The sequence below is a fragment of the Cibotium barometz genome, chromosome 17 (genome assembly GCF_041138505.1).
Source record: "Cibotium barometz isolate CiBa-2024 chromosome 17, ASM4113850v1, whole genome shotgun sequence".
Taxonomy (NCBI): Eukaryota; Viridiplantae; Streptophyta; class Polypodiopsida; order Cyatheales; family Cibotiaceae; genus Cibotium; species Cibotium barometz.
Genome location: NC_141062.1, coordinates 11,689,834 through 11,706,404, shown reverse-complemented (window position 1 = coordinate 11,706,404; position 16,571 = coordinate 11,689,834). Strand labels below are relative to the sequence as shown.

The 16,571-nt window shown below is 44.7% G+C and overlaps 1 protein-coding gene across 1 annotated transcript in view; it reads left to right on the top strand.

Annotated features, from left to right (window-relative positions):
• The window catches only part of LOC147629676 (uncharacterized), a 91,391-nt gene that overhangs the window by 31,893 nt on the left and 42,927 nt on the right, over nucleotides 1–16,571 (top strand). The window contains exon 6 of the mRNA XM_086811201.1: nucleotides 8,804–8,884. Coding sequence (XP_086667327.1) covers nucleotides 8,804–8,884 — 81 coding nt within the window. The remainder of the gene's footprint in view (nucleotides 1–8,803; nucleotides 8,885–16,571) is intronic.

The window sequence follows — 16,571 nt, the reverse complement described above, 5'->3', positions numbered from 1 at the left end:
TTGGATGTGTGCATTACACTGCTGTATTATGCATTTCTTTTGTTTAAAACCTCTATATATGGAGAATAATAAAGCATACAAGAATTAGGAGTCATCCAAAATAAAGAACCACTTTTGTAGAAGCCAGCAAGGAAGTTGAAAATGCGAAATGATCCCTGTGGCAAAAATATTTAGAAGTCTGTTGTGAGGATGTGGCTGCTCAATGGCTGGCCAAGATCTCCTGAATCTGGAGCGGATGAGCTAGGGATGGCCGGGGTCCGACGGGACGAGGATGTCTAGTTGTCTGGAGTGCGCGTGCCTGATCTGATGTGACTCCCATCATCCATGGGCCTGCTTCGAGGGGGCATTGTGGTATAGGCTCCCGTATCCACTATGATGGGCTGAGGTGCCTTGCTATCCACCCCTCTAGGCTGGATAAAACTGGTGATGGTAAGTTGATAGGAGGACTGTTGGGGGCGAGGATCTTTGAGTAGTGACTTTCTATGTTGGCTGAGCGCCAATAGGAAGCTCTGATTTGGGTACTCCATGATCTGGGATAAGGGTCCAAAGCCCTCTTTGAATAGATAGTGAAATGTCCCTCTGATCTCATAGTAGACTGGGCATTGGCAAACATAGTGCTCCTATGACTCAACCCCCATTTGACAAGGTCTACATGTCCTGTCCTCTCTTGGTATCCGCTTAGCTCTACTAGTCTCTATCGTGAGTCTATGGGATGATACTCTAAGCTGGCCAATGGCTTTCCTCATAGCATGGGACATGAAGGCATTGAGATAACTTGGCGTCTGTATGAAACCATCTGCCGTGAATCTCATGAAATGATCCATGTAGTATTGCATATTGATAGGCATAGCATGGGACATTGAAATAACTTGGTCTTTGTATGAAACCATCTATCTGTGAATCTCAAGAAATGATCTATGTAGTACTACATATTTGTAGGCAATGGACACGAATCCACTTCTAGGAAAATAGAGTAAATAGAGACTTGCAAGAAATATTTTATTGAACCAAATTAACGCATCAAAAACTACAAGTTCAACATATTCAAGAATTAAATAAAATAACTTGCAAAATACTTAGCTCATGAAAACTACATAGTAATGGATGTAATCTTCCTCTCTCATGTGTGTGGCCTATCCTTGCACATAAGTATTTATATAATTTTATTTGAATAATAGGCCATAGCCTCCAAAAGTACAAAAAGTATGCTTTTTCTTACACGGCACTCTCTTATGCTCAAAATAGAGTGTCCATAAATTGAGTCTAGGATTACAGTCTGTAACGTTTTACAAAAATATTAAAGTTGGAATGTTCATGTCTAAGCTTGATAAATCTAATGCATAAGCTAGCATAAATATATACAAAGCTTGTTTCCAAAAATGTCTACCATCAAATAATAATGTATGCATTCTCCTCAATCTTCTGAATTCTCTTCATCTATAAAATATCCAATAAAAAATTGGTAAACAAATATTCTATAGGTATAAAAACCATCACTACATATGCTCATCAGGCGTAAGGATTTCAGGAATCACCCTACCATATAAACCAACTGCAATAAACATAGACGGCCACAAGCATATGTCATAGTATGCACCAAATGTATTAATATTTAAAAGGCTATCACTATCCACGTATTAACATAATGTGGTATAATGCAAAGAAAATCCAAGTGGCTCCGAATTATCTAAGAGGGTAGAATAATATTTTTAAGAGGGCTTAAGATATATTCTCATAACATTACCTCTTACTTGAGTTTGTAATTGCTCTCAATTGCGGCTTTGTTGAAAGAAATAGAGAATCTCAGGGAAGGCACATAAATATTTCTTAGGTATCCAGAAAAGTCATTAATATTTAATTAAGCAGGGCAAGTATTGACCTACTACATGGAAGAAATTTCAGAAACTTTTAAAGAATCATTTTCTTCTTTCGCAATACAAACCTAAAGCTCGTCAACGATGGGATACTTTACGCCAAGTGGAGAAAGAGAATGTCCAAGCTTACATCGATAAATTTTGGAATATTCCGTTGTAGGTTCTAGTGATCGAGAAGGTCAAAGAAAGAGAGCAAAGAAAAAAATTTATTACTGGTCTCAAGCTTACTATTAGGACAGATGTTAATATGTTTCGTTCTCGTAATCTCAGTTTTGCTATCGATCTTGTTCTCAATTCTGAACGCAAAACTTCTACTTCTAGAGATTCTAGAATGCAGGAAAATTCTTATGCAAAGTCTTTTAAACTATCTTTTTGTTCAAGCAATTTTAATAAATCCAAGATGTATAAGAGTAAAGATGTAGCCAAAGGAGATGTTTGAACAAATAATAATAACAAATCCTCAAATGGCAAGCTAAAGAATTGTATCATCTAGTGTTACAAATCCACGAGGAGGGGCACATTATACTAGAATGTCCAGAGAAGAAAAAGAACTCAGTGCGCTTGTGGCTCATGTTGTAGCATGCGTTGAGGCTTGAGCTAGGACCGTGTGAAACAACAGGGTCTCTTCTTTAAACCTGAGTTTAGTGAGTTTAGTAATCCTTTAAAATAGCATACATGAAACTGAAAATAGATGTAGTAGAGTCGACACTAGATGGGGTCCCGAATTACCCATTAAAGGGCTCCCTCCTGCAAGCAGGAGTATTTGCTTTATTTCTTCTTGTGGAGAACTGAAAGCAAGTTGAACTGTGTCCACAAGATTGAACGGACAGACTGACAGACTGACCGCCAAATGCAAGGACAAAGCGACCAAACGTTGGGCAACAGTGTACATAGGCTTAGGCGTCTGTGAAGTTATCTTCGAGAGTAATACACCGGCCCGAGGACTGAGGGAAGATGTGCTGCAAACTCCTGAAGAGACTGAGCTTCTATCTCTTGGGCTGAGAGCACAAGTAGGTTGAAAGTATGCACAGGCACAGACCTAAGCATACATGCTTGAGTGCTAATGTTGATCTCTGAATTTTCTGATTGAATGAATGATTTGGGACCGAACTGCCTCTTGCCTTTTATATGGCCTATAGATGCTGGTCGACTGCCTGAAGAGGCTGTCGGCCTACAAATAATGCTCACGATTGGCTGATGTTGGCATTAAAATGCCCTAATTGTTGGTCGGCTGGTGCAACTGAACCCTACTAGCATCTAATGCTGAGTCCGCTGCTGTAAATGATTACGACTAATATCTAATGCTGAGTCGGCTACTGTAGCATGGTCGGGTGGCTGCCAGCCTTGGCCGATTGGTGCCCAAGACCTCACTAAGTATGGCTGATTGCTCCAAAGCCTCCCAATGGCTGGTCGGCTGAGACTACAGAATGGCTAAGGGGTTTAGCTATCCCTTGCAAGGCTAGCGGGGCTGCCTTCGGGCTGGCCCTCTTCTAAATGATATGCAACTACATGCTCCTAGTGCAATCTACTACTATGGCTGACCTTTGCATGCTCCTGAATGATGAATACTTGCTGAATTCTCCACAGTGGGTTAAGAGGACTGACCTGACACTCAGATTGACCTACGTAGCTCGTGCCTGACATGTCCTGGATTGGGCTCACAAAGGGGTCATGACATACGACAAATAAACCCTAAAAGGTACTACTTCTGTACATGAATCTTGCACTGTTGATGAGCCAGTTTGTCACAGTGTACCATAGGGCATGGGTGCACGTGACATTCCTTCCTGCTTAGCTTGGCAGCAGGTTCATAGGTTTGAGGTAGTCCGCCAATAATTGTGGATACTCGAGGAAAAATTCTTCATCTAGGCAAACGGCTTCATGGGTCCCTCGATCTTTGAACTTGGTGTAAAATTGGCGAAGACGTCATTCAGAACCATACTTCCAGCGGTGTAGAACGATCTGCTCAGGCTCTATCACTGCTGCTTCATCAACCATTTCTGGCTACTGCTCTTCTGGAATATTTTGCAATGAAGGTCCAATATAAGGCTTTAACCAAGAGACGTGAAAGACATTGTGCATCGTCCGAGTGTCTGGCAATCTGAGTTGCATGGCGACATGGCTTATCTTCTTTATGATGGAAAAAGGACCAAAACTTCTAACGGACAACTTTGGACAGCGCTTGTCCACTTGCTTGAGTCTTTGCTTCATGATCCTTAAATAAATCCATTCACCTTCTTTGAAATTGACGTCTCTCCATGACTTGTTTGCCCGTCTGGTGTAAGCCTCCTGAGCTTTCGTAAGACACTCTTTAACAAACTCATTGATGTGGCTGAAAAAGTTTTTGTCATCTTGTTGGCTTCCAAGGAAGGAGAGATCATCCTCGTGAGAAGAGATGAAAATCTTCGACCATAGGCTGCCTCGTACGGAGTTCTGCCAACAATGGATGAGTGAGTCATTGAGAATCGCTTGTACCAATGGGAGATGAAGCTCCCACTTCGACTGCTGATCATGGCAGCACACGTAAAGCACATCGAAAGCCAACTGATTGTAAATCTCGGTTTGGTGATCGGTATGGGGATGGAATGAACTGGACAATTATAATTTGGTACCAAAGTTGTCAAACAGAGCTCGCCAGAAGTGAGATGTAAACTTTGGGTCCTGATATGAAGTAATGGTCCTTGGCAAACCACAAACTGGATACCAATGTCGGAAAAAGAGCCGGGCTATATCTTCTGCTGTGGTCGTTTGTTTGCATGGTATAAGCATACAAAAGTTATTGAACCTGTCAACTATCGTCATACACAGAGTATTCCGAGATCCAATAGATGCGAGTAGGGGTCCAACAAAATCCATCGAAATGTTGTGAAACGGATCCTTAGAAACGGGCAATGGTTGAAGCAACCTTGCCTGTTTGGTACGAGGTACTTTCACTTTTTGACATTTGGGACACTGAGAAACATAGTTGTACACATCCCTGCGCATCTGTGGGTACCGCATTCAAAGCGGCCGAAAGCTGAACAACATTGGTGGTTGAGGGTGGGGGTGGTATAGCTGTGGCGGTAGCCACTGTAGAGGCTGGTTGTTTGCTCTTTTCCGCCTGCCATTTGGTACAATCCTTCTTGGCATGTCTTGTGTGGTGGCAGAAAAAACAACGGTTCTCTTTGAAGTACCGTTCCTTGTCATCCGATTGCAAGAATTCTCCCGTAATGTTCTCCTTGATCTTTTCTTCAGGGGTCTTCTTGGGCGCCATCCTATCACTCCTTCCCAGAGCTATTCGGACCCTTCTTCTTTTGATCCTTGTTGTTGTTGTTGTTGGGAACCCCCTTACCTAACTGCTGGTTTGCCGGTGGGCAAAATGTTCCGCGCGTAGATCCTAATATGTGATACATAGGCGATGGCGAGGCAAAAATACCTCGGAGCATGATCTCCGGGTGCGAGTGTAAGTGAGCTAGCCGCTCTTGGATATGGTGCTGATGTCGAGCCCGTATCTCTGTGATCTCCCTCTGATGTAGTCTTGGAGTCTGGTAGCCTGGTGCTCTCGGTCTCCGTCTGGCTCGGAGGTCCGCAACGCGCTGAAGTGTAACCCCCCCCATTATGGTACTGGTTGGAGCTAGACAGATCTGCATTGCATTCTTGTATACCCTGCGCATATAGGTTGCATATTGAGCCTCTAGCAGTAGTGCTCCATCCATCGCACCCCCCCACTAGCTCAGTACTTTCATAGTTTATTTCATGTTCATTTTGTCCTTTTTTTCCCTGGACATCCAGAAGACATTGACAGTTGCACATTGATTTGTCTCATAGGTCGAGTGGGAGGGGGAGGGGGGGGGAGGGGGAGGGGGAGGGGGAGGGGGAGAAGAAGAAGAAGAAGAAAGGCCAAAATGATCTATGAGACCAAAAGGTTACATCATATCCATGAGATACATCATCCTGGGTACAAAATGGTAATAAAGAAAGATAACAAAAAATCTAGAAATTTAAAATCTGATCTAGGTACATGAGCACAGAGCTCTCATATCACCCTAATTCATCCTCATGGGCCGCTGTGACATGGTGCTCAAGGTGTTAAAACTGAGCTGGTGCAAGAAGGTCTTGCGATGATGGCCCGGATCTTCCTGTGGTGGCGTGGCTGTGGGCGAGGGCCATGGGGTCTGGGGCGTCGAACTTTGCATAACTCAGTGGCTCTGTCGAGTGTCACACCTCTCAGCCGAGCTCCTACACTAACCTGTGGTCTGGGTATGATGGGCGGATCAGTCCTCGAAGTGCTAGTATGGAAGAAGTCAGTGAGAGCTCTCTGTGCTGGTCCTCGAGCAAGTACAGCTATCTGGATCTCACTAAGGACTCCCTGTGAGAGAGAGCGAGAGAGAGAGAGAGAGAGAGAGAGAGAGAGAGAGAGAGTTGTATTAACGTCTACAAAAGGCCGAAATGACCTATGAGACCAAAAGGTTACATCATGTCCATGAAATACATCCTCATATCACCCTAAAATATCCCGCATAGGATGCTGCAACATGGCATGCAATGTAGTTAAGTTGGGCCGGCGGGAGAAAGTCCTCTGGTGGTGGGAGATGATGGCTCTGATCCTCTTGTGACGTGGGCGTGGGTAGGGACCACGAGGTTGAGGGCGTTGGGCTCTGCATAGCTCAATGGCTCTGTCTAGTGTCACTCCTCTTGGTCGAGCTCCCGCATCAGCGTGAAGGTTAGGTGTAGTGGGTGAATCTGCTCTCGTCACTCTGGTTTGGAAGAAGTCCGTGAGAGCTTTCTGTATTGGTCCTCTGACGGGTACTACTGGTATAGGCCGCAAAAGGGACTCCCTGTGTCTGCGAATCTCCGGGAGGAAAAGTCCCAAGCATCTATGGTCTGGGAAATCCATGATCTTGGAAAGTGGTCTAAGTCCATATCGGAAGAGGTAATGGAATCTCCCCCTATTCTCATAGTATACTGGGCATCAGTGGGCCTCTGTCTCAGCCTCTATGTGACAAAGTTGACATATCCTCTCCTCTGGTGCATTTGCCCTCGGCCCATATCTGGCTGTCTCCACTCTCAACTGATGGGATGAGGTGCGGATTTGTCCAATCGCACATTGCACCCGAAATGATAGATGTGTGTCCATGTAGTGCGGGCGTGGGATGAAGCCGTTCTCTGTTAGGCGAAGGAAATGGTCCCTGTAAAAGGCCATCTTCGTCCTAAGGGGCTGGACGGGTGGGTGCCAAGTCCTCTGAGTATCGAGTCTCGCAGTGTCCTTCCTGTTGGCCCTATGCAGCTCTGTGCGGCTGAGAGAAAAGAAGGACGCCTCTATACTAAATTGGAACGGAGGGAGTGCCTCCATCTGCATGCCATGCATACCAAACCAAGTGCTCACCTAGGCATATGAACACATTCGCATAGAGAAACACGGTCCGGTGATAGTGATCCCAAGGTATACATAAAGAGGTCACATGCTCCACTGGCTCCCCACTATATGTAAACTGTGGTGCAGATAGCCGAAACTTAATGAATTATAGAGAGATGGTTGCACGACTCAATGTAGATTGATTGATGTTATAGAAGCCTTAGAGTACATGCCTTTTTGTAGGTATAAAACCTTATCTTTTGACTCAATCACATCACACACACTAATAAGACAAGTACACATGGCATCCTTATCTTATTTCCATTTAAGGGTGGGTTCAGAGACACTTACACATATAAACACACAAACTTAGGTACATATACAAAAGGTGGACACAAACGAGATTGGCACACACACGAGACTCCGAAATACCCAACAATCACTTCCTGTGTGCCCAACTGCTCCTTCAATGTTCCGCCCAACTCGTCTTCATTGCCACCGTTGCCGCTTCGTCGCCAATTGTGCCACTGCCTGGCCGCCAACAGCTCTGCCAGCTCTTGTATGCTTGCTTAGACCGCCTCCGCTTCTTGCGAGCCCAATCATCGCTTTTCCACGCTCTTGTGATGTGGCTGGAGCCTGGCATGCATTGTTATGGCCATGACAAATTATTTCACTAGACCACCTAGTCATGGTCAGACATTTGGGATATCCATTGGTATGGTATATATCTATGTAGAATGCCATTCATTGGGTATTGAACAAATTGAAGGCCAAGCTAGCATATTGGAAGCTTTCTACATGGCCTTTACATGTGCGTCTCAGAATTGTTCAATTGATCATTATGGCCTATGTGCAATTTTATTTGCCGTTTGGCATAAAATTGATATCGATACTTTTATGTCTGATGCCTTGGAATTGTTGTGGAAAACCAAGCATCATACGAGAGCGTTGCGTCTTTTGAGATGATCTTTGGTTTGCACACCTAAAATGCATGGTGGACTAAATATACTTGATCTAAGGCCACCATGATTCTCGCTTTTTTTCAACTTCGGCAGCCATGGGCCATAATGCTTGCAAATGTGTGTGCTTCTATCAAGAATAGAGCTTATGGCAATTGGCACATTTCTTATTGGGATGCAGTGCTTAGTAAATTTGATGGATGAATTTTGGGATGCCCTTATGCATCTTCCCTTCTTTGTGATTGGAAATTAGCCTGGTCTTCTATTTCGTGGCATGGTAGAGATGTATTGATTGGGAATTCTCTTCGATTGGAAAGCATTCATTGGTCTTCCATGTTTCCTCAACCACTTGCAATATAGGATCTCCTAGTGCTACGCTTTGGCACCACTTTTCTCAATACCCCCCCTTGATGTCAACTTGTCCACCTTTTCTTAGCTCAAAGGTTAACTAAGGAGATCTTCACTTGTCTTGCATCTATCACCTCTTTGAAACGTGTTTGACACCTTGTTTGTTTGACTAATATGCGGTGCTTTTTGTAATGTTTTCTCACAAAATATTTTTAAACTAGACATGGCCAAAGTTTTTAACAATATTAATAGAGTTTTTAACAATATGCTTCCTCATCTTTTTACAGGCCTCTTTCCATTTTTTCAAAGACTCTTCTTGGAACAGCAAGATCTAGCTTATTTCTTTCCGTCTATTGTGCTAGTGCATGGTAAGTCGTAATTTTCAGCTTATTTTCATACTATGCATGTGGGAAGCGCAGATAAACATGGCTTGCATTGTTTACACAATATTCTGCTCGTGGAGTACCCAAAAAACTGATTTGTCAATGAAATGTTAAGTGGTTTTCCGAATTAAGAACAGGTGAGCATCTTATTTATAGTGCAACTTCAAATATTGAGATGGTACAGGATAAATTTTTTCTTGACAAAAGGCATGAAGATCCTCCATATTTTTATAGAAAGAAAGAAAGATTTGATTAATGTGTGCAAAAAACCCAATGGGTCTATGAGACCAACCCATGTTACTTGTGTGTGTGCCCCCTCCCGTGTGTGAAACCCTGTTTTTGTGTGGTGTGCGAGAAGAGTCCCTAAAAGGGTTAAGTGTGCTTGTAGTGTGTGAACACTCTCTTATGAGTGGATGTGGCACTTGCTTAGCTTCTCTATCCTTGACCACATCTTCATCCTTCGTCCCATCATCGAGGAGGGTTGAGCACGACATCAAAGGATTTGCTACTCCTTTGTGGATTTTTGCAAAGCTATTGATTCTCTAACCCCGAGCCTGCCACCTACAACGTCTAGAGGAGATAGGAGTCCCATCTGACATGGTTTGGAACATCATCGCCCTCTATGAGTCCATTACTGGACAAGTGAGAGCCCCATGAGTTACATGCAAGATATTTCCAGCACTATTGAGGTGAAACAAGGCTGCCCTCTCACCTCTACATTGATGAGATCTCGAGCTTCATTGACAGATTAGGCAGGGCTGGTCGCGCACTGGGAGGTGTATTGATCCCCCTACTACTTTATGCAAACGACATCGTCCTCCTTTCAGATTCAGCCAAGGGGCTTCAGAGACATTTGGATGTCTTACATGATTTTTGCACTTAGCGGGACCTCATTGTTAACGTTGGTAAAACAAAGTTCATGGTCTTTAATACCTCCTGCCCCTTCACATCCAGATTGAGCTTCACATACAGAGGAGATCTTGTGGAGATTGTTCATCCTATGTCTACCTCGGTGTCACTTTTAGTGGCACATGCTTCACCTTGCTCCCCGCAGCACATGCTAGAGTGGCACGGGGATATCAACCTTGAGCTTACTTGAGTGGTAGTGCTTCCAGGCACATGTCCAAGAGCGCAGGATGAACGGTTGGCTTTTTGACACCTTGGTCACACTAGCCTTCATGTATGGAGCAGCCTTCTGGGGGCACGATTTATCCGATGAGGATTGGGAGCGACTTGACAGGTCCCAGGTCATGATGGTCTTCCTTATAATCCGCAGCAAACCATCAGTCCCACACCAAACTATCTAGGCAAAGTTTGATGTAGTCCCAATGATAGTGGATGCACTCTTCCAAACAGTCACGTACCTCCATCCCATGAGTCACATGGATTCCCAGTGATCACATGTCCCATGCCATGTGGATTGTGATTGGCGAGATGAAGGGTTCATCCCTCCGCCTCAGAGTGGAGATAGGGAGAGCTGAGTGCATCTTCAGAGCCGGGTAGATCTTATGGAGACCCAGCCACACATAGTTTGAGACAAAGAAGCATTACATATGTCGCTGCCTAGTATTAATATGAGATCCGGAGGAGGGTTCATCGTCTATACCACGAGGGATTTTGTCCACTTTCTAGGATCACTGACTTACCGGACCAACGTTGCCTAGGGCTTTTCCTTCTTGAGCTTTGTAGACACACGTACACTTTCTTGAGAGAGCTTCGGTCCCACCTGGTAGAATTATCTGAGTCTTAGTGGTGTGAAAGGTCTTTGGTGTGAACACATTAGGTGTGAACCACCTCTATCTAAGGGTCAAAGGAAGGCCTAAGTGCCTATAAAAGCATGTACTTGGGTGGTTCTTCTCATAACATGAAAGTATCATTTGAGTGGTGAAATCTCTTACTCTCTTGAGCTCCACTACATCTCTCTCTCTCTCTCTCCTTCACCCTTTCATTTCTATGCAGTCACCCACCATGCTTTCCAACAAGGTATTAGCGCTTGGGTAAAACCTCATCCTCCTTTCCTTTGTGTGACACATATCCACACTATGGTGATCTTCAAACCACCATAGCCCCATTTCATCTGGGGTTTCTCTCTCTGATGGTCCTCTGTGGTTCCTGGACTGGACCATCGTGTTTTTTTTTTCTTTTCCCTTTGCGTTTCCCTTTCATATCATCCCATGAACCCCACAACAGTATGCTCCAACCACCATAGCGGTGCTGCCCCTGTGAGCAAGCACCTCCAAGCACTAGTAGGAAGCCATCGCGGGTGCCTGTAGAAAACGCAGGCTGTGGTCACTCGGATGCTCCTCCACATGTGCAGTTTACTTGACAGCCATCCCCAGTGTTTCTCTGCTCCGCTCTTCTCTGCAACAAGTGAGCCACAGCCACCCTACAGCACCATACCCACCATTGGGGCGCTTTGGTGCGTTATCACTGCCCACGTCAGTTAAGCCCTCAATGTTGCGTTATGCCTGCAGTTACCAGCCCGCATATTGCCTACGACCACCACCGCCACGGCTACAGTCACTTTGCTGGGTTTTTTTCTTCTACTCGCCATGTAGCACCTTCTACTCGTCGTGCTGTGGCATCGGTCGTCTCCATCTCTGCGTCAGACGCTAGCCAACGACCACCACACACCAGCCTCTCCAGCAGTCGTCTCCTACTGTGTGTTTTCAGGCTTTTCTCCACAGCATCTCTTGCCACCTTACCTCTTGATCATCAGCAGCAGAGCCACAGTGCCCCCCATATACTGGCTGACCGCCGTTGAAGTGTTGTGTGTTCTGCTTCTTGCATGCAGCAATTCACACGGGGACTTAAAAAATCAGCAGTTTTTTTTTTGAGGCATCTCCTGCAATAATTATCATCAACAAAGGATATTCTACATCATCATCATCATCATCGTGTGCATTGACCATCAGATGATCTTTTGGTAAGCAGTTACATGGATCACGACTTCTTTCAACATTTTCTTTCTTTCAAGGAGAAAGCACAAGTTTTACAGGGATTGGTCATAGAAGAGGATATATTGTATGCATTAGCTGCTGTATTTGACTCTGCCATGAATATGTTTGATATAATAGAAAGTTTGCTACACAACCATGGCATTCAGAAAGGCGAAGAATTTGGTCTTAGCTATTGGCACAACCACATGGGCTACATCTTGTGCCTTTTTCATGGAGCTATGGAATCTTCCAAAGTCAGCACTGATGTCTATGTCAAGGCATATGTGGTATGCATTGGCTACTTCATTGATGAGATGTGCATCATCAACGTTTATTGCTTCATTGAACACATCTACCTCGGAAATCATGCTTGGACCTCAGGTCTCTTCAGCATGGAAACGACGCCGCAAAAGGGTCTTCATTGGCATCGAGGGGAAATTCTTTCCCAAGTTTTAATCTATTTTCTATTTTATGTATGAGTCTAGGGTTCTCTGCCCGGATTGTTCCCTAAAATCTGAATATTTTTGGATCCTTTTGGATTTTGTAACGCCTTGATGCCATAAAAGGCAAAGATATATTCTTATCCCAGTTAGGAGTTTGGGGGGGGGGGGGGGGTGACTAAGTAATAATCTGAGCTTCGGTCATAAGCTGATTGAGGGAATGGTTATGGCACGGGATGTGTGCATGGCTAGGTCGCCTCTGTGCAGTGATGTGATGGAGTTGGAGGTTGGTTGCTTCTATTGCGTTTGGGTCTCACCACCTTCGCTGTGAGGGGGGGTGTTAGAATTATTTGAGTCTCAGTGGTGTAAAAGGTCTATCTAAGGGTCAAAGATAAGGCCTAAATGCCTATAAAAGCATGTACTTGGGTGGTTCTTCTCATAACATGAAAGTATCATTTGAGTGGTGCAATCTCTTACTCTCTTGAGTTCCACTACATCCATCTCTCTCTCTCTCTCTCTCTCTCTCTCTCTCTCTCTGTGTCTCTCCCCTTCACCCTTTCATTTCTAAGTACACACCCACCATGCTTTCCAACACCACCCACCTCAACCCCTCCCTCACCAACCAACCATCACCAGCTTTTTCTCGACACAGGAGGAGAAGGACAGCCGTACAATGGATCCCGTGGACCTTTCTTTGGGTGATGTGGACCCACCTTGCTTGAGGGAAGTTACCTCGAACCATAGTCACAAGAAACGTTTCGGGGTTTTTTTCATTTCAAGGTTTTTCGGGTTTTGTTTTGAAAGGTTTCGTCCCTCGGTGGCTAAGAAACCGCGAGGTTTCGAAAAATCAATAATTTCATAAAGTATAAATAATAAAAGAACTTTTAGTAGCCATCTAAAAACATAGTGTAACAATGAAAAAATGGTGTCTTCTCACACATCTCGGGGAACCATCCTTATTTTGGTGAGGCATTATGGCAATTTTGCGTGATTAGATGCAACAAGTGGTTCAATCAAGGACTCTTAGGAAATTGGGAAAGAGAAGGTAGAAATTGGGAAAGATTTAAGACATTGAAGGATGGTGTATGAAGAGAAAGGGGAAAGAAGAGAGGAGAAGAAGAGCAAGGGAGAAGAAGAGGAGAAAGGAAGAAGAGAATGAGGGAAGGAGTAGAGGTGAAAGAAGTAGCAGAAGATGGAAAAGGGAAGGAGGGAGGCAGGAGAAGAAGAGGGTAGGAAGGTGATGAGGAGGATATGGAAGAAAGACAAAAATAAAAAAATCCCAAAAAAATCAAACAAGGGGGGGGGGGGGGGGGGGGGGGAGGGGGTGGGAAGAAACCTGAAATTTGGGTGAAACTACTGGACTGGAGAGGTTTCGAGGTCTTTAAAAACCTTTTCGAGGTTTCAAAAGCTAGAAACAAGTTTTTTTGTTACCATGCCTTGGATCAAGGCTCCGCATCCAGCATGCATGACGCCTCAGGCTCCTCGGGTGTCGGCCACGATCCCCTCATCAACTCCAGATCGAGGACATGCTCCATTGCCAACAAGCTACCTTTCCATGTGATGTAGCTAAGGGAGATTTCTCGGCCATACTCTTTACCCCTAGGCTTGATTTTTTGGAGAGTGGTATACCATCTATTAGCGGGTGATGCTCCTCTCATGTTTCATGTTTCATGCTCCTAGTATTCCATGATGAGATTTTCAGATAGTTTTGCTTTGTTCTATTTTAATTGCCGTTCCATGATGAGATATACCATGGACATTATTGTATCACTTTGGTCTCGTAACGCATGCACATTCCTAAAAGGTGAATTTGGGCATGTTCCGCGATTCATCTAGGTATATATATATAAGATATGCCATGGACATCATTGTATCACTTTGGTGTCATAGGCCCATTGGGTCTTTAGTAGACGCTTGCTATATCGTTCTTTCTTTTCTCTCTCTCTCCAACCTAAAGGAGTGAGACTAGACAAAGCCAGAAGCCCGACCTAGAGGAGTGACACTGGACAGAACCACCGAGCTATGTAGAGGATAACCTCGACCTAGAGGCCACTGCCCACACCCGCGCCACCATAGGAGGATCGGGGCCATCATCTTACACCATCATAGGACTTCCTCACGTCGGCTCAGCTTTTCCATTTTGAGTGTCATGTTGCAAAACCCCATCCGGGATGTCTTAGCATGATATGCAAGCCTTATGCTCTTTGTACATGGATCAATCCTAGCATCTCCGCTTTAGCATTTTAGCTTTGTCATTTTCTTTCATTTTAGTACCCATGATGATGTAATCCATGGACAGGATGTAATCCTTTTGGTCTCATAGGTCATTTTGGCCTTTTGTAGATGTTAATATTAACTTTCTTTCTTTCTTTCTTTCTCTCTCTCTCCAATCATCCACACATCCGCCATCAATAGTTTTCCACACATTTGTGAGTCCACCGCCAAAGCCCACACAAGTATCATGCGCTCGAATTGTTGGTATGATACTATGACGACAAATGCCGTATCACACATGCACGTCTTTTGTGTGAGTTAGCTACTGGCCAAATCTTGAAGTGTGAAGCTTAATAGACTAACCGCTACCTTACTTGCCCGCAAAAAATGAGCACATTGTCGTAAACAACATGAGGACTTAAACCAACTCTTCCTGAGCGGGAATTCTGACGAGGCTTGGTGTAGGATTCGGGAACTCCCCTATCACAGACCCACACATCTGGAACTTATATGCACACGCATTATACCACATACCCATCAACGCTTCCTCCCACATCCACGTCACACTCTTCTTGAGCGGGAATTCTGACAAGGCCTGGTGTAGGATTCGGGAACTCCCCTATCACAGACCCACACATCTGGAACTTATATGCACATGCATTATACCACATACCCATCAACGCTTCCTCCCACATCCACGTCATGCACGCCCCACCACATCCACCTTCTTCACATGAGACATGGTGGTAAAGGCTATATGCAGGCTTCAGAATGGTCGATCACAAGATCACGAGGGGCTCATGATTGAGCTTCTCTCTGATTCAGGAGACAGCTTGGCACCCCTCCTAACCCATATGTTTAATAGGGCCCTCTTAGAGGGCTTTCCCTCCACTTGGTCATCACACATTATTGCGTCTATCCTTAAGGCGGGAGACCCCATGGATCCTAATAACTACAGAACCATCATGATCGGCCATAGCTTGGCAAATCTATACTTGAGTGTGAGCTTAGCACATAGGCAAAAAGAAAGAAAGTTACATTTACGTATTACAAAGGCTCGATGGGCCTATAAGACAAAAAATGAGTACAAGTATCCTTGGAATATCATCGTCATGGAAAACTGCAAAGAAAACTTTGAAGCTGAACCTGGAAACCTCGTAATGGAAGCCGAGTTCTAGAAAAATGCACATAACAAGCGTGGGAGCATGCTATAAAGTATGCAAGAATGATCATAATGCACTCTATCCCAAATCTATGTAGGGGAGGAGTCTCTGGGCAGGAGACGATGGCCGTAAGATCTGAAATAGTGAAGAGAGGCTGAGAAGAGGAGGCTCCATCGTGTGTCGGTGACGTGTAAGGATCACATGGATCTGAGTCTGATGGGCTGGTGGTGCTTGTGGTCTAGGGGACCGAGGTTTTCTCGCAGCTCGGAGCATTATGGCTCGTGGTTGAATGACCCCTATGCTCCTGGATATTGCGTACAACGATCACTTACATGGGTAGCAAGGTTGAGGTGGTGCACTCATATGTCTATCTCAGAGCTACCTTCACTGGTCCATGCTTCTCTATGAGATAGGCAGCAGAGGATAGACTCACTAGAGGATATGCAGCTTTAGCTTCATTGGAGAGGCAATGTTTCTAGGTGCATTTTGAGGAGCCGAGGACGAAGGGTTGGCTTGTTGACACTTAGTCACCTCGGCACTTATGTATACATCTCCCTTCTGGGTACCAGATTTATCCCTGGCAGTTTGGCAACGCATAGGGCGTGCTCAAATCATGATGCTATCATGGATGATACGTAGCAAGCCATCTATTCCCCACCAGATTATCCAGGCAGAGTTTGTTGTGGCTCCTATGTTGATGGAGGCCCTGTTCCAGATAGTCACCTATATACATAGGGTGAGGGGGATAGATCCACTTTGACTCCCCCGACTTGCACTACAACTATCACAACAGATAGCGGCCGGACAAGAGCATTCATCTTGGTATGGCACAGTTTCTGGTGGTTTCAAGTACATGGATTACAGATGAACCAGCTCCCTCCATTTCAGTATGATCTAGATTCCCTATACATTAGGC